The 17,532-nt window shown below is 40.1% G+C and overlaps 2 protein-coding genes and 1 long non-coding RNA gene across 7 annotated transcripts; 2 read left to right on the top strand and 1 right to left on the bottom strand.

Moving 5' to 3' along the window:
• Nucleotides 1-16: 16 nt before the first annotated feature.
• Nucleotides 17-5,615, top strand: GTF2H3 (general transcription factor IIH subunit 3). Of its 5 annotated transcripts, none has more exons than XM_074920790.1 (13): nt 17-82; nt 431-510; nt 863-972; nt 1,583-1,746; nt 2,004-2,066; nt 2,306-2,335; nt 3,131-3,159; nt 3,244-3,318; nt 3,578-3,631; nt 3,858-3,926; nt 4,053-4,188; nt 4,271-4,307; nt 4,393-5,615. In XM_074920790.1, exons 1-13 carry the CDS (start codon nt 73-75, stop codon nt 4,460-4,462), a joined length of 927 nt encoding a protein of 308 aa, XP_074776891.1. In that variant the 5' UTR covers nt 17-72; the 3' UTR covers nt 4,463-5,615. The 5 variants fall into 5 exon arrangements, with proteins under 5 accessions (XP_074776891.1, XP_074776892.1, XP_074776893.1 ...); XM_074920791.1 differs by having other exon boundaries at nt 866-972; XM_074920792.1 differs by having other exon boundaries at nt 47-82; nt 1,605-1,746.
• A 332-nt stretch (nt 5,616-5,947) lies between these two features.
• Nucleotides 5,948-16,654, top strand: TCTN2 (tectonic family member 2). Its single transcript, XM_074920806.1, has 18 exons — nt 5,948-6,112; nt 6,907-7,020; nt 7,317-7,390; nt 8,126-8,321; nt 8,566-8,666; nt 8,906-9,102; nt 9,345-9,468; nt 10,124-10,259; nt 10,947-11,012; nt 11,839-11,967; nt 12,258-12,335; nt 12,659-12,739; nt 13,067-13,178; nt 13,571-13,674; nt 14,080-14,236; nt 14,900-15,025; nt 15,533-15,621; nt 16,406-16,654. The coding sequence occupies exons 1-18, from the start codon at nt 6,037-6,039 to the stop codon at nt 16,519-16,521; spliced, it is 2,076 nt and encodes a 691-aa protein (XP_074776907.1). The 5' UTR covers nt 5,948-6,036; the 3' UTR covers nt 16,522-16,654.
• LOC141967241 (uncharacterized) lies at nt 16,654-17,366 on the bottom strand. The gene is made up of 2 exons (XR_012634668.1): nt 17,136-17,366; nt 16,654-16,913 (listed from the first exon to the last, which is right to left on the bottom strand). It is a non-coding gene; the product is annotated as an uncharacterized LOC141967241 (long non-coding RNA).
• Nucleotides 17,367-17,532: the final 166 nt, after the last annotated feature.

A 17,532-nucleotide genomic window follows, 5' to 3' on the forward strand; every position in this document is an offset into this window, starting at 1 on the left:
GCCCGCGAGGGGTGACGTCACGGCTAACGTCATCTCCAGGCGCCGGCAGCAGCTGGTACCCGGAGCGGCGCTATGAGCGCGGGTGAGGCGGCGGGCTCCCGGGGAGGGCAGCGGCGGGGCCCGGCGGGCCTCAGGCCTCGGACAGGCCGGGCTGCGGCCGCTCCGGCGCGGTGACCGGGACCGAGGCATTGGGGCTCGTCTTTGTGGCCCCCGTGCCTCCGCAACGCCGCCCCGCCAGGCCCGCGGGGCAGCCCGCGCTGCTCCGTGGCGCCCGGCCGGTTCCCCGTGTTCCCGCCGCGGGCTTGGCCCGGCTGCGGCTCCGCTGAAGTGCCGGCGGTCCCGGGCGAGCCCTTCTGCTCGGGGGCTTCTGTCGCTGCTGTTCGGCGCTGAGCACGGAGCTCGGAGTGACGCTGCTGTGTTACCTTTTCAGATGATGAGCTGAGCCTGCTGGTCATTGTCATTGACACCAACCCGATCTGGTGGGGAAAGAAGGCGCTGGGAGAAGCCGAGGTACGTTTTCTGGGTGTTGGTACTACTGGTGGCAATTTCTGAGGGAAATAATTATTTTTTTAAAAAATGTTAGTAAGTAGGCAACTGATGGGATTAGTCTTTGATTTCTGAAGTATGCTAACATTGCTAACACAGATACAATGTCTACAAGAATACTCTTTTAAAAACAGCTACCCAGAGTTATTTGTCAAAGCTTTTTTTCTAAATGCTTCCTATTAAAGGAAGCTCCTTCTGCATTTTCAAATTCAAGATCTTTTAACTTGCAGTTATTTGAGAGAGTTCTTTTTAAATTATTTAATTGTAAATGTTACTGTACAATATCTATGCTTTCTTCTTTTTTTTTTTTTTTCAGCAGTTTACCTTATCAAAATGCATCGATGCGGCGATGGTACTGGGAAACTCGCACTTATTTATGAATCGCACCAACAGACTTGCTGTAATAGCAAGTCACACGCAGGAAAGGTATGGTTATTTCTTAACAGTGTAAAGGTGTAAAGTGCACTATTCTATATCTGTCTCCTGATTTTCTTGTTGGACTGAAGTATGGAATCAAAAGCAGGTTTAAAATGCGTAAAATATAATTGTCTTAAAATAAATTAACTAAAACAGTGTAGGAAAGAAATAATCTGTTTTAGTGCTTTACACAAAGTAACAAAAAGGCTTATAAAATAGAAGGGAGTTTTAAACAGACTTCTACTTAAAAATATATGGGGAGAGGGAGAGAGGGTGGTAGAGATGTGGTGAGCAGGACAGTGAAAGTGGCAGAGGTTTCCTGTTCAGTGAGTATTTTTCCCCCAGATATTTGTGAGACTCACGATCTACCCCTAAGTACAGGTGTGATATCTATTCATCAGTTCTCTCAAGAGGTATCTTAGAAGGAGGGAGGTGAATGTGGCTCTTACTCCATTTTAAGTTTGAAGGTTGCCTGCCTTATCTAGTCTAATGTCTGAAGTATTACAATGATTTAACGTTATACTTTGGAGTTTTGCTGTCTACAGCTGATCAGTTTATGGCAATTTTTCTCACAAGGTTGAAGTCAAAACATGAAGACTTTCTTTTTCTTCTGTTTCAGCCGTTTCTTGTACCCTGGGAAGGGTTGGTCTTTTGCAGATCTCATTGGAGATGGTGGTAGTTCCATGGAATCTAATTGCTCTGGCAGCAAGGATGGAAAATATGAATTGTTAACAGCAATAAATGATGCAATTGCAGAAGAGATTAAAGACCTCATGACAAAAAGTAAGAAAAATAAAATTCTAGGCTTAATATGCAGAATTGCAAAACGCTTGGACTCTCAAGGAGTTGTAGGAATTTCCTTTATTTTGATCATGTGAGTTTTAGTATGTTTGAAGTAGATGAGTTTATTATGCTTGGCACTTCAGGCCTCTGCATCAATACTATTTGTCGAAGATAAAACTTGTGGTATTTGTTATGGTCAGGTTCAGCAACTGGTTTTGTATATAAAAGTAACTTTTGTAACTTTTCTTGTATTGCAGCTGACATGAGGGGCCAGCAAACAGAAACTCTGTTAGCAGGATCACTAGCTAAAGCACTTTGTTGTATCCTTTTGGTCACAGAATCTTCAAAGCTGTTATGTATTTTTAAGATTGTTTCTTATAAAATTAATTAAGTTTTTCTATTCCTGTTCTGCAGTAATACTCAAAACTGAAAGGTTTGCCTAATAACTCTGGGTCCTACTTATTAAAATGTGTATTGGCTAAGGTGGCAAATACGTGGTATGGATACTGGAGTTATTTGCAAGAATAGAATGTAGATTCCTTAATGTCCGCTAATGTAGATATCAACAAGATGAGCAAAGAGGTAAAAGGTAATGCCTCTTCTCCTGTTTTGAATGCTTACATAATATTTGAATAACAGATGTAAATGCATGTGTGCATACAAACAAATACATTTTGACCCCCCCCATTTCCAAAATTGACAACAATTAGTACAGGTTTATCCTGATCGTTTGAAGTTGCCCTGTTTAAATTAGGTCTGGGTGACAATTAGAAGTAAAGGTCTTGATTGTTAGTCGACATTCTTAGTCTGATTTTTCTGATGCATGCAAGTAACATGAGTAAAACTGTAACTGGAATCACTTTAGGACAATTGGAAGTTGAGGGGAATTTTTTGAAAGACCCAGAATGCACAAATCCTCTTCCAAAGGGACCACCTGCAGACCTGTGATCATAGTTGAATTTCTTACTCAGTTTTGGTCTTCCTCTTGTCACTTCTATACTTGGGAAAAGTGCCATTTGTGCAAATAGTTTTTCAAGGAGTGTATTGGACTAGAATCAGCTGTGCATTTCGGAATACTTTAATCAGTGAGAAAACCATATAACTGGAGATACGCTTTTCATCCAGTGAGTTGGTAATGTACAGCTTTGAGCGTTTTTTTCCTGTTCAACATCTGACTGCTTTTGGGCAATAAATGGAATGGGTCTCCTTTCATAACAAGTCTGAATTAGTCCACAGATACTTGCCACTGGGACTGTAAAACAGTTTTGTATATGTATTTTAACTGAGATGTTAGATATCTAAGATGTTAGATGCTACTAAAAGGGCAAACTGCAGGTGATAGAAACAATGTGCTCATGCAATTCTTTTTCTTTTTAATGCTTAGTCAATCAAGAAATGAAATCAAGGATTTTGGTAAGAACTTTTGCTGTCGGTTTACTTTTATCCTTGAAATCTGGTGATGTTATGTAGGCTAACAAGTTTGAATTGGTTTTTTAGGTCATAAAAGCAGCAGAAGACAGTGCGTTGCAATATATGAACTTCATGAATGTGATCTTTGCAGCACAGAAACAGGTGAAGCTGGCATTTTTTTCTTATATGTTATAATTTATTAATGTGCAAAGATAACAAAACTGTTCATTTCTCTTATGATTACGTTGTGATCAAGTGAAAGAGCTTCCCTATGGCTGTGGTAGTCCTGCATTTGTGAAAGCATGTGCATTTATATATGGAGTGTATTTACAGTGGGAACAAGTCATGACAGTAGTGCTGATGGAGCTACACTGGTCCTAGGTGATTTTGTTTTTCATGCATTTTATCTCTTTTCTTGCAGAGTATTTTGATTGATGCCTGTGTCTTGGATTCTGACTCAGGTCTTCTACAACAGGTACAGACTTCCTATTCTTGTTTGCTATTTATATTAATTCATAGATACTTGATGCCAGATAGTTTGACATGTTGAGTTCTCTTCTTTCCTTTGTTTCAAGAGTGGGTGTGGAAATATGTTCAGTGGATCTGACAGTTCCAATATGCAGGCCTTATGCAGTGTGTGGATATTTTAAATATCATGTTAATCTCATAAAACATAACAACCTGATCATTCTGCTTTCCAGGCTTGTGACATTACAGGTGGCATATATTTGAAAGTGCCCCACATGCCATCCCTCCTGCAGTATTTGTTGGTAAGTCATTTAAAAAATACTTAAGTGTTTTTCCTGTGTCAGATGTCAATTAAGTCAGTAAGATTTCACGAGGTAATATAGCAGTACCATTCCAATTTGCAAGATATTTTTTCTCTATTCATGCAGTGGGTATTTCTCCCTGATCAAGAGCAAAGATCACAACTTGTCCTTCCACCTCCTATTCATGTTGACTACAGAGCTGCATGCTTCTGTCATCGAAATCTCATTGAAATTGGCTATGTGTGCTCTGTGTGCCTGTCAAGTAAGTTTCTAAATATTTAAGAGTCTTATTTCTTAGATTCTAATGAACTGTTTTAGTGAAAGCCACTTCTTTTATTTTCCAGTATTCTGCAACTTCAGTCCTATTTGTAGTACATGCGAGTAAGTGTTTCTTCTTACTTCAAGGGTGGGTATGGAAATACATTCAGTGCATCTGACAGTTCCTTTTATTATTTTTTTTTTTCAGGACTGCTTTCAAAATATCATTGCCCCCTGTCATGAAAGCTAAGAAGAAGAAATTAAAGTTAGCCGTGTAACAATGTTATGTAAATACATCATTACCTCCTCCAGTAATTCCATGAAATGGAACATACTTGAGAAACTGAAGGCACTTTTTATTGGATATGAAAGAGAACTGTATGCAGTATTACTTTTTTCTTAAGGGATAAATATTTAAATCGTATGTCTTCTACACAGCCCTTTAAGTAACAAATCACTGTATTGCCATGTAACGTCTGTTGTTTTAGATACTAATTCTTAATTGTGAGAGGAACCAGAAGTTAAACCCTGAGATGCACCCTGTGAAGTAGAAGGTATTCTGTCCACTGCAGAGTTTCAAACCTCCAACTTATTTTCAAAGACAAGAAAGCTCTGGTTCTTTTTGTACGTTGGTGTAAAGGTAAGAGTGACAGTTTCTAGTGTGTAGGGTGAGAACCTTAGCACTATGTTATTCAAGGACTTCCATGTGATAGCTTTTGCTAGCGACTGTTGGACTGAAACAGCATCAGTTTCAAAATAAATGAGCCAACATTTTCAAGATGGCTTAGAAACACCCTCCCCCTTTTTTTTTGTTAATTGCCTTGCACATGCACTCGCATGTATTCATATTCCTTTAACTGTACTGTCTTTGTGGTGTTTCTCAATTGGATATATCTTCGTGCGTAAAAAGGCCCCCTTTGTTTAAAACAGCTTCAATAAATGCAGACCCGCTGCTTGTATTTTGAAAGAGGAAGACAAAAAATGTAATTCTTTGTTCCTTTTTTTTGGTATGTTTTTACGTCTAGCATTTGCCAAGAATGAAGGCTTTTGGAGTGGTGTTTTTTAGGGCAGAGCATGAGGGTGTGCTGTCTACTTCTGAATATTGCTTTCACTTAAAGAAATAATCTCCCCCTTTTAAAAAGTAACTATATTAATGTGTTTTAACTTCTTGCTAGTAACTGATCTTCTCCTGAAAGGAATATGGAGAGTAATTGTTTCTTAGACAGAAAAAGATATTTTTTTTTTCCCCCAAGGTGTATGCAGGAATTTGTCATGTCTTGATACTTGCATCAGGGTTTTGTCCATGTAATAGCTGCAGTGCCAGTCTTTTACTGGCTTGTTTGACTGCTAAAAGCCATTTTGTTTGAAGGCTGTATTTATGATTTACTTTGTATACAACGTTTGTAATAAAAACTGTTCTTTTCAAATGTGGTTAGATATTGCTGTAATAACAGATATTGTAAAGGGTGATCTACACCCCCATCTTGCAGCTTTATTGTGTAAGGGTGTACCAGTACGATCAGGTAGTGGATGAAGTGCCAGAGGGAGGACGCGGTGGTCTGCGTGGAGTTAGGTGAGAAGGCGAGGGACAGACATGTCGAGGCTGTCTCGGTTCATCCCGCTGTCGGCAGTGCGATCGCTACCGAGAGGAGGGGGACGCGGGGCAGCCCAGCCCGGGTTGTGACCGGCCGCAGGCCCCGCCGCCGGCCCCCGCCGCCTCCCTGCGCTCCGCGGTCCCCCTCAGGCCGCCGGCGGCGCTTCCCGCCCTCCCCGTTGCCATGGCGCCGCGCTGGCGCTGCAAAATGGCGGCCGGGCTGCAGCCGGCCCCGCGGCGCGGCCCTCCTTAGGCGCCATGGAGGCCGCTTCCCTTGCCGCGTTGCTGCTGCTGCTGGCGGCACCCTGCCCCGGGCAGCGGGCCTGGCACCCCGGTGGGTGGAGGGCGTCAGGGGCCGCGAGGAATGGGGGGCGAGGGGGGCGGCTGCCGAGGGGAAGGGGGTCAAAAGGGCGGCCGGGAGTGTGGGAGGGGGGTCAGCCTGAGGCGGGACCTTCCCTGCCCGCCTGGGCCTGAGGGATCCCCGAGGGATCCCCGAGGGATCCCCGAGGATTCGGAGGCCGGGAACCTTTGACTGGCCTTGGAGTTTTCTGTCACCGTTTAGTACTGGGGAAGACTGGGAGGGGGGAGGGTGCAGCTGCTCACGCTGGACCTTTCAGCATTGGAAAAGTCTGTAAAGAAAATTCTAGTGGAACTCCCAGCTTGGAGCCCTAAACTTGAAACTGCATCCACATGTTGAGGGCGATAGTCTGGAATTACTGGATCACAGGTAGTGGTATGCCCTGGTTACTCTCCATGGCCCAAGAAATTAAAAAGCGTAAACTGAATTCAGCAAGAAATACCGAATATGTTGTTGCCAGACCTGTGTAGTATCTGTGTGGGCCAGAAAGTGCTGCAGTCTCCTGCCAGAACACTACTGCCTGTGTAGTGAGCATCTCGACAAATGTAAACTTACGATATAGAAAGCTGTGGTGAACCCACTGCTCTGGCACTTCGCAAGAATGTAAATACAGTCCTGCACTAGGCATCACAAAATATTTTTGTTCTATTTGTGACAATTTAATGTATAGGAAGGTAAGAATCTAGCCCAAGTGTCAGACCTAAATATGTCTTACAGATGTTCCCTTCCTCAGTTATTGTGTATTAAGACGTGTTTCTTTCTTTTTTTAGTCTTTCAGCCTTCATTTATCCATATGTCAGGGCCCAGGGTCAATTCATTTTTTCTTGGAAATTCTTCAGGAGTTAATTTTTCTATAATTTTAAGTCCTATAGATGAAGAGACAGGTAAGAACACTTTACCCCCACCCCCCCCATAGAATGTAAATAAATGTTTGAATTATTAATTTTTTTTTACACTGAAATTACTGGAGAAATGGCAGTGCATTTCATTTGGTGGTTTAATAGTGACTGAAATAGGAACTCCAGAGGACTTCTGCTGGTTAAGACCTTAGTCCTCTGTTGACAGCCAGGCCTGAGGGTGTGCCTATCTGAAGGCACAAGAGGCTTTTAAATGTACTTTTTATTTTCCAGTCTTTTCTAAATGACAGTGGAACACTTTTTAAATTTTTATTTTGATATAGGAAAATTGCAACCTGCAAATTGCAGTGGAAGTGAAAGAGCTGGTGATTGGAATTTGAACGTAACACCTGGTATGGTATGTAAAATACTGATTCTTCCCTAAAATGGGAAGGATTGAACTGTCATACATTAAGGGCTAATGAAATACTGGTAAAATATTGATGTACGAGCAGCCCAGTTTGAATGTCTTGCCTTTGCCTTTTTTCCTTGATGTATCCCTTTATGTGGATGCTCTTGCTGGAGTTTACAGCTTTGGTTCCTTGTCCTCCTCCTCTCCAGCATTGCCTGTACTTCTTGGCTGGCTGCAGCATTTGAGACTGTTTCAGATCTGCTGGAAGGAGCTAATAAAAAGCAGTGGTTTTGTACAGTGTGAGCTCTGGAACATCTGTATTTATTAGACTTGTCTTCAGTGTAATGTTATATATAATTTCTTAGGGGTTTTATTAACTCTGCAGTCATTCCAGTTTTCAGCTGAAGGTAGCTGCGAAAACTAAAATTCACTTTTCAGTATTTTTAATTTGATTTAAAATTGTTCATGTGATTTCTGAGGTAACTTAATCTGTGTGCATGCCTTAAAGTTCTTTGTACAGTTCACATCCTCACTGTATTGCATATTCCAATAGCAGATCCTTTGTCATTCCACTCTCAACAAATGACCAGTTTTATAGAGGAAGAGTATCATTGCATTGCAGTGCTGAAAAAACACAGTGGTACTGAAACTTCTGAAGCTGATGAGTGGTATAAATTACTCTTATTTATTATTATTGACAAGCTGTCAAAGCTGTCAAACTTTTATTTTGCGTATTTTCAGAATGCTTCCAAAGTGACTATAAGCTTGACTAGAAATCTGCAGATGTGTTTGCCGAATGTCACTGACTGCTGCACAGCACCTCTCTGCGTGGTCGAAACGCTTCAGGTTTTAGCTTGCCGTGGTTCAGTGGTGTTGGCACATCTCCTGATCCAGGCTGAAATATATGCCAACTCTTCCTTTACAGGAAACGTGTCAGGTATGTGTTTAGATATGCTAAAGAAGAAATGGCATTTTGGTTCTTCTTTTCCTCTATATATGAAAAAATAAAAATTGGGATTTGGGCAGTGATAAGAGATACTGAATGGAATCAGTAATTAATGGAATTTAAGAAAGGGTTTGTACACAGTATAAACTGCAATGCACGTGGTCTGTTTATTTGGATTCCAGCCCATTTAGTCAAATTTTATCTTTTTTTTTTTTTTTTTTAAATTATTTTACAGAAAATGCAACTATCATTCCAAACCAGGTGTTTCAGCCCTTGGGCTCTTGTCCTTGTGACTTGACAGCTGAAGCCTGTGATGTTCGTTGTTGCTGTGATCCGGTATGTATATTAAACTTTGATTGTTTTAAAAATTTCTAATCTTTCTGTCGTTTTGGGAGAGAGGAGTACTGATTGCTTCAGGCTAGATGGAGCTAGAGAGCTTGTTTGGATTTTCTGGTATTTCTGATAGTAAATATGACCTCTCTACAAAATTGATTTGATTTGTGTATAAGTATGGCTGTAGTGCCTGTGGTAATGCAGTCACTGTGCTAAAAAGTGACTGTTCTTTTCCCTTTCAGGAGTGTACACCAGACTTGAAGCAGTTATTCAATGAGTCGTGTTTCAGTGGAGTGTTTGGTGGGGAGGTAAACCCACCTTTTGATCAGCTGTGCTCTTCTCAGTCAATGGAATATACCCCTGAGTGGTTTCCCTTCCTTTGTGTACAATCTTCTCTTAACAATACACCATTTCTTGGCTACTTTTATCATGGCTCTACGTAAGTCTTACGAAAATTTATTTTCTCAACACGCGCATTAGGCATGCTACCAAAAATATAACTTGTTTTTTTAAAGGAAGTTATTTTGAAATTGGAATTTTTAGGGTGTGAACTTCAAATGCAAATGGAGAAATGTCATTGTCACTATATGAGAATGTGGGACATGAAAGCACATGTATAGTTATTTGTGTGTGAGAGAGAGAGAGAGTAAAGAACTGTTTAATTTTTAAACTTGTTTCCAGTTCTGCACCCAAAGTTCCTTCATTTAAGATCACTTTACCAACTTCTCCTGGGAAACTTTTCACTGGTTACAGACAAGGAGATCCAATTATGACAGAAGAAAATGAGTATTTTACCATTCCACAGGTAATCGCTTTGTGTTTAGGAGCTTTTGATTCCTCTTGTTTTGTTTGATATCTCCATATATCACACTCCTTATGGTTTTGTAACCAGATTCTGCAACTTGCTGTTGTGAAGTGGTGAAATATAATTTTCACAAAAAACCGCCAACACAAAATCATTATGAAAAGTAAACATTATCTTTCCTGATCCTCCTGCCCATCCCCCCGAATGGTAATGTCTTAATTACTTCAACAGGCAAAAGCAAGCTTGGCATCCTCATTAATAATTTATGACTTACCATCTTTCTGTATTTTTTGGTTTGCCTGCTGCATCACTGAGCACTATAGTTGGTTTTCCCTTTGAATCTTAGTCATCTGGTTGTACTTTTTTCAAATTCATTTTGCGTTTTAGAGAGACTTGTGGGTTATAATTACTTTGATAAATTACGATGAAGCCCTGCTGTACACTGAAACTAATTTTAAAGCTGTACTTTAAAAATTTGAACCTCTTTTTTGCTACAGATTGAGGTATTTTGGTAACACCAGATTACTTGTTTGTCAGAGTGTCACATACGGCTGTAGTACACACTCGGAGCATTTCACTGATAAGTAGTCTTCAGATGAAATGCAAGGGACTAGAAAAGGGTCCACCATACTTATTTCTGTTGAACCACCTGCAGCAATCGATGGCTGGACAGTGTGTTGGAAATGCCCCCGTAGCATATCTCCAGAACTTTGATGTCAAATGCCTTACCAACCTAGCATCTTACAAGGAAGGACTGCCCCATGACGTGAGGATAAACAGTGGCACTGGAGGTACGCTGCATAAACCCCAACGGAAATGTGACTTATGTTTCTGAGAGCTGCTAGAACAGAACAAACCCAAGGGCGGTTGACACAGTAGCTGTGTGTAATATCTTTGTTATCTGGTGGCTGTATTTCAGCATTTGGGGATGTTCTACTCCTTTTCTGATGACCTTCTAGCAAGTGCCCCACTATTTCTCAAGATTTGGGATATAAGATTGGCCTTTGTTTCTCATTTACCTGTTTCTGGTGACTCACACTGGTTATGGCTACACGTGACAACAGAGTCTCTCCCACTTTCTATTTTCAGACTGTTGCAGAGCCCTTTTTCTGCCAGGAGGGTGCATCATTTTAGAGTTAGTGAGAAGGGGTTACTTTCTACATTACATAGGCATATACTTATGAAGTCTCATTCTGGAGTTCCAGATGATATGATCACCAGCATGACAATCATTTATTTTACTCTCTGTCATTATCTTACTTTGTTTATCAATATTACATTTGTAAGACCCAGAGATAACTAGCTATGCTCTCAAAATACATAAATGACTTGGTCCTTTACCAAAATTAATTTTCTAAATAATATTCTACTTAGTTTTCATAACAACAAGGATTGCACCTTGGATGTGTAAACAGTGTGTCTGTCTCTCCTACTAGTCAGAGTTACTGCAGTGGTTTTTTTTTTTTTTTCATTCTCAGACTTCATCCAACAAAATGTCATCTATAGGACCGTCACTGACATGGGCAAATACATCACTGAAAGTGGTATGTCTCCTCCATTTAATAAATATGTTTCTTACCTAACATGGACTATGTAAGAAATAGATTATTTTCATGCCTAAAATGTTCACCTGCTACAGTTCTTGGGAGGGATCTTGTATGTATCTAATACTCAAAGTAAACTGTTTGGTTTACTGCAAAGCAGGAAGTATTAAATTTCCCCAAACTTAATTTAAAGTTGGTCAAGAAATTGGGTCCCTTAGCTTACATTAAAAGTAATTTTTGAGAGGAATAAATACAATAATAAAAAGAAACAAAGATACAAAGAATGCCTTAAAAAAATCTCCAAGATGAACATGTAAGTGCAATGGGCAGACAGTAAACAGATGCCTCTCTTCTAAGCTCTCATGCCTTTTTAAGGGCGTTTTTCAGCAACAAAGCAGTTATTTGATGTAGAACAGTGGTTCCCAGTCAGTGGGAGGATAATGCAGCACAAATGAAACTAATGGAATCCAAGCTAATGTGTTTTTCTGGGCAGTGTTGGCTCCCTGAGGGAGGGATGAGATGAAAGCAGAGGGAGTCCTGAGTCCAGAGAAGAGCATCAGCTGGTGATGTAAAGTTCAGTGCTGGGTTCTTCTGGAGAGATTTAACTACAGAAGGACCTGGAACTGCTGATGTTAAAATACTGATAAGCTCAGGGATTGGACTGTTGCACTGTCCTGATGAGATGGGATTTAAATGGTAAAATAAATTCTCAAAAAGATAAATGTTACAATTTCCAGAATTTTGCCAGAGTTCTTTTTCAGCTATAGTAACATAGCTTTCTAATTAGCAGTGCTTTTCACTGTGGCCTCCCTTTTTCTTCCGCCAGAAAACCTTCATACTGCTGAAGTTCTGTGTCAAAATGTAACTTTTGCAGAGCATTATACGTTCGTTTGGAAAGACAAGAACATAGAGCAAATAAATGTCACAGTCTTCCTCGGAAGTTTATGTGATGGAGGTACCCTGAAATTTCTTTTATGATTTTTGATTTATTTCTTTATTTCTTCAGGATGGAAATTTTGTGATAGAATCTGTTATTCACTAATAATTCTTAAAAAGAATTTCCCCTGGACTCTAGAAAGAAAATTTATGGGGCTGATTTCCATTAATTTGTATTATTTTGGATCTTTTGTTACTAATGAAGGATGAAAGTTTATATCCTACATAGAGCCTACTTTTTGCTAATTTACAGCATACTTGTTGCTAGTTTACTTATTTAAAAGTAATTTTTTTTTTTTCTTTTACCAGAAATACTGACACAGAGATTCACAGTCAAATTCCTAACTTTCAAGAATACTAACGCAGCAGAACTATTTGAGAATCCAGGTATTAATACTTTATTTTGCCTCTTAAAAGTGAAAAGAAAAAAAATTCCTACTGTAGAGTTTGTTGTCAGTGACTGTTTTATATCTCTCTTATACTTCTTTATGCTGCTAGCCCCCACCTTCCTGTTTTGATGCGCTGCCAATTGTAATAGCAATGATTGGTTCTTAGGCTTTTGTTGTATATATTATTTAAAGTGAAGGTATTCCTACTGGTAATGGAAATGTCTGTTCATTTACTTCAAGACTGATGACATTTATTGTTAAAAAAATGCTAATGCTTACAGATTCGTATACATTGTTCGTGATTTGCCCTTCTATGTTTAGGTTATCAAGTTGGAAAACCAGTGAGAGCTGCAAATATGAATGCTTCTGATACTTTTGGAAGCCTAAACATTTGGCAGCCAGGTACTGGCTTGTGAAGTTGCAACTTCAACTGTAGTTAATGTTAAAATGTTGGAGGTGGGGGTATTGGGTTTTTTCTTTTTTTAATATGTTGTTAAATCTCTGCCAAATTTTGCTTTTCTAGACTATTCCCTAGCCTTTGTTTAAACTTCAGTGAGTAAGCTTCTAATGCTTTCTTGGAAAAATTAAGTTGAATGGACTTGTGCCTATTTTTGAACTCTACCATTTGGTGTTTTGCATTCTAATGTTTGATATTTTTGCCCAAAATTGAAAGCTGAAGACCGAGAGGTTGATACAGCAAAGCTCAAGTAAGATGTTTTCATTTCATAGCTGGCAGAGGCATGTGTACCTTGGCAACTTATACACCAGTTTTATTCGGAGTAGATTCCCTCTCTGGGTGCATTCTAGAAGTTGGTATTAATGAAGATTGTAGCCTTTTAAGGTGAGCTATGTAGGTTGGATTGTTTTTCCTTGCATCCCTCTTGTTGCTTATTACATGATTCTCTACAAGTGCCTACTATCAGCACTGTTACATTCTTTTTTTAAATGTTCATATATGCATTTCAGCTTTCTGTGGTTGATAGTCTCACTTTTACTAAAAAGAGAAATAATTACAGTGGTTTCACTTGGATCTGTCTGTATTCAAATGAGGAGTATGTTGGGGTGGAATGTTTTGCCATTTCTTCTCTTCACAGATAACAGTGCAGTTTTGGTTTTGTTGAGTGGTAACATCTTTCAGATGAAAGTGACCTTATGATACAATAATAATTAGAGTGTACAGATTTAGACAGTACAGATTAACTTTTTGTGTAACCTTACATTCTTATTTTGCAGAGGAAATGTAACTGAGAAATTGAATTCCTTAATACAAGCTACTCATGTTGGAAAGAGGGACAATTCAAGTTACAGCGATCTAAATGACTGGGTGGAAATTATACGTAAGTGAGGTTTGTGTTGTTGTTTATAGTCTTAAAGTGCCCATACAGGGACTAGAGCATCTCAAAATAAAGCCAAAATGTAGTTTCAAATGCCTGAAGATACTGCTCTGTGTATCTGGATCTATCCACCCATGTACGTGTACACACACGCATATAACTCAGTATGTGTATGGATACTGCACTAACGTATTTTACTGTCAGCATGTACACATAAGACTTGGTATTTTGATTCTCTGTTGATAAAGTACTCTTTTTCTTTATATATATTTTATATAGAGAATATCTTTTTTTCTGTGTTCCTGTGTGTCAGTTGCCAATATTTCACTGGACTATGGCAATAATATAATTATGGAAAATATGTTGTTCATAATATTTCAATTTAAATAACTCTATTTTCCTCCACAGGTCTCGATCCATTTAATTCTGATACCAATGTGAGCACTGAAAGCTTAAAAGGTGTTTGTCCAGATATTCCTGCAAATCTGAATATTCGCATAATCTTTGCTGATGTGGGTGCAGTACAAGGGATTCCCCAGCAGGAGATTCTTGCTGTGCAGATCAGGTAGAGAGAGTTGTTTCTGGCTGTCTGGCAAATAAACATTTAACTTGAAGATTTGCTTACCTAATAAGCCCAGACCAAATTTTAAAAACAAAAATCATGTTTTGTTGTTTCTGTTTTTTTACATGTCTTTTTATTAGTACAATTCAAATTCCTTTGATCATGCCCAGGTTTGCCTTTCTCCCTCTGAAATGAAAATTAAAAAAAAAATTTAATAGTTAAAAGTAGATAATCTTTCTACTTCACTGAAATATTAAATAAAATGTACGATGCTGCCAGTAGTAGGCATATGCAGGGCATTCCATCAGAACAATGTTTTAATTTCTTGTGATGTGGTGAAAGTGACAACATTGGAGTAAGCCAGAACACGGGACAATGTAGAGCTCTTCTTGAGAGCTGTGGTAAATGCTTTATTCTTCCCTGAAACAGGGAATTTTCACTTTGCAAACACTTTTTTTCCCCAGGTCAATCCCAATCAAATAAATGGGATTCTGTTTCACTTCACCTCATTTCCAGACTATGCAAGTTCTGTCTTTGCATGGTGTTGAAAATCCAGAGATCATTAACCGCCTCCTAAATACTGTGTATTTTGTCCTTTCATGGTTATGCTCCGGCCTTAAATTTCCCTTTACAGCCCTCAAGTAATAGTTATGCATATTCTTACAGTTACTCAACAGTCATATGGCAGTTCCAGTGCGGACTTACCTGTGGAAACAGCCTCAGCTTTCTTCCTATCACTGCTTCTGTTCAGTTCATTAAAGTGCCAGCTCAGCCACCCATTCCAATGACAAGGTAGTTTTTGTAAAAACATTGATACTTCCCATTATGTTAAGCAGATGTGATGTGAATAGCATTGATCAAAAGGTTACTTTGGTTGGGTGGAGTACAGAGCAAAGCCTGGTTCAGAGATTTATTGAGTAACAATTCTGTTAGTGGCAATTTTCCCCAGGAGCATGAAGAACATGAAGGGCTGTAAATTACCCTGCGGAGTTGTCGTTTGGTTCTAGCAGAAAAACTTCTGTGTTGTTTACTTGAGTGAGTAAGGGGTGCTGAGTGAGGCTCCCAAACTATCCATTGTCTGAAAATACTCTTCACAAAATGACTAAAAATTACAGAAATGGAGTAAAGGGGAGGTTCCTGTTTTTATTAGAGAAAAAAGTCATCAGAGAATAATGAGAAGCTTGTGGTTTGGTTTGGTTTTTTCCTGTAATCTGGACACCTTTCCAATCTATTTTTTTCCATTTGTGCTGGAGTTCTGGTACTGTAGTCAATAAACCTGGTTTTGTCTGTTTTTTCTAGATATCAGATTAATTACACAGAATTTGACTGCAATCGAAATGATGTGTGCTGGCCACAACTTTTTTATCCATTGACACGGTTTTACACAGGTAAAATTAAGAGGAACGTGGAATGCCATGAACGGGCCATATTTCTCTGAAACGTAATTAGATGTGTGGGGTTCAGTCTGAAATAATGCTTTGTAGTAGGAATTAAAATTTCTCTTTTAGAAAGCATGGTCCAAAAAGTCTGTTTACTTTTTTCTTTGATAATGCATTCTTACTTAGACTAGTGGAAAAAATAATTATAATGATTGAAATTTTGTGAATATCTGTTTGGCAGAGAGATTCTTTTTCATTCCCTGTGGAGTGTGGAGGGAGGTGTGCTTTCTAAGGCAAAGGGGAGAACGTATTGCTTTATGATATTGTTCTGTTTTCATTCCCTACTGCAATTGTAGCATTGTCAGTGCATTTCCTTGCCCTTGAAGGGTGGAGAGATACTTTATTTCTCACTTTGCCATTTTTTTCAGTCAGCCCACATGAGTTCCAGTGAAAATTTGCCATATTGAACAGTTAATTTAAAAATTTTCTCTGTGTAAAACTGTGGTGGATTACGTGGTAGACTGTAGATTAAATTAAATGTCTGGCATTTCAAAGGGCAGCAAGGCACTTGGACCCTGTTTTGAGAGCTGCATGGACAGAGGCAACTGCCTGTGCTTATTGTCTGCACAACCTCAGGGACTGAATTTATACAAAGTACCAATCATCTTAATTCCTTGCTTTGTGCTCCAGTATTTCATTTGGGCTATGCATATACTTTATATCTTTTGGGGGGTTGTTGAAACTAAAATTTAGCTCTCATACACTTACACTTTTTTCTTTTTTTTTCTTTCAGGAGAACCATATTCCCAGTGTCTTGCTAAAGGCCTGTCATTGGCATTTCTTGTATTACTTGCAGTAATTATGAGCAACCCTTGGTTTTCTAAATTATGGAATAGTTCCTTGATTTAAAATGTTGATGTAAAGAGAACCATATTAATATTTTAAGTACAAGTGGGTAAAATGTATGGATAAATATTCCTGGATTTTCTAGACATTTTAGATAAACATTTAAAGATAAATAAAATGAACACTCTTACGGTATACAGAAACTGGTTGTGTTATTTAAAACAAATAGGGAATTCTTGTTAAGCACTGCGTTTGGAGCAGCAGGAGTGCAGAGTTGACTTCAGCAGCTCTCTATGACCCACTGAGCAGGGGCGAGTCCAGCCCAGAGCCTGCGGAGGGGTTGGGGTCATCCTCATCCTCTTGGATGGACCTTTGTCTGGTCAGGCTTGTTCTTCTCTCCTGGTGGAGCAGGTCAAGGTGGCAGTTCCTTTCTGTAGCAAACCCCTCATGCCCTCCTGTTTTTGGAGAAGGGGAAGGGTTGTTCACACTTCTGAAAGTAATAATGCTTCAGGTATTTTCCTGTAGTGACCTGTAATTCTCTTTTCTGGTTAAAATTGGCATTGGCAACCTCTATCTGATCTGGGCTATATCTGTCACTGACATTTACTACTGATTTTCTTCAGTTGACCAAACACGCTGTTCAGTTTGGGATTTTCCCGTGGGTGGGATGATCTTACCCTTCCCTTGGTGTTAACGTATTTTCTCCTTTACATCCTTCCCCACCGATGCCTTTCATCCGGTGGATCCGTGAGTGCCAGCGCGCTACTTCCCAGCCCGCGTTTCGGGGTTCGCCGTGAGGGGGAGAGCGCAGCCGCTATAAGCAGCCCCCGGGGGGTCGGAGCAGGGGGGCCCAGAGCAGCGCCCACCGGGCCCGGCCGCGGGCCTGAGCCGCGCTCGGCGGGAGCGGCTGGCCCCGCCCCGGGAAGCAGCTGGCCCCGCCCCCGGAAGCGGGTGCACCGCCCCTGGAAGCAGCTGACCCCGCCCCCGGAAGCGGGTGCACCGCCCCCGGAAGCAGCTGGCCCCGCCCCCGGAAGCGGGTGCACCGCCCCTGGAAGCAGCTGACCCCGCCCCGGG

The sequence above is a fragment of the Athene noctua genome, chromosome 17 (assembly GCF_965140245.1).
Source record: "Athene noctua chromosome 17, bAthNoc1.hap1.1, whole genome shotgun sequence".
NCBI classification, from domain to species: Eukaryota; Metazoa; Chordata; class Aves; order Strigiformes; family Strigidae; genus Athene; species Athene noctua.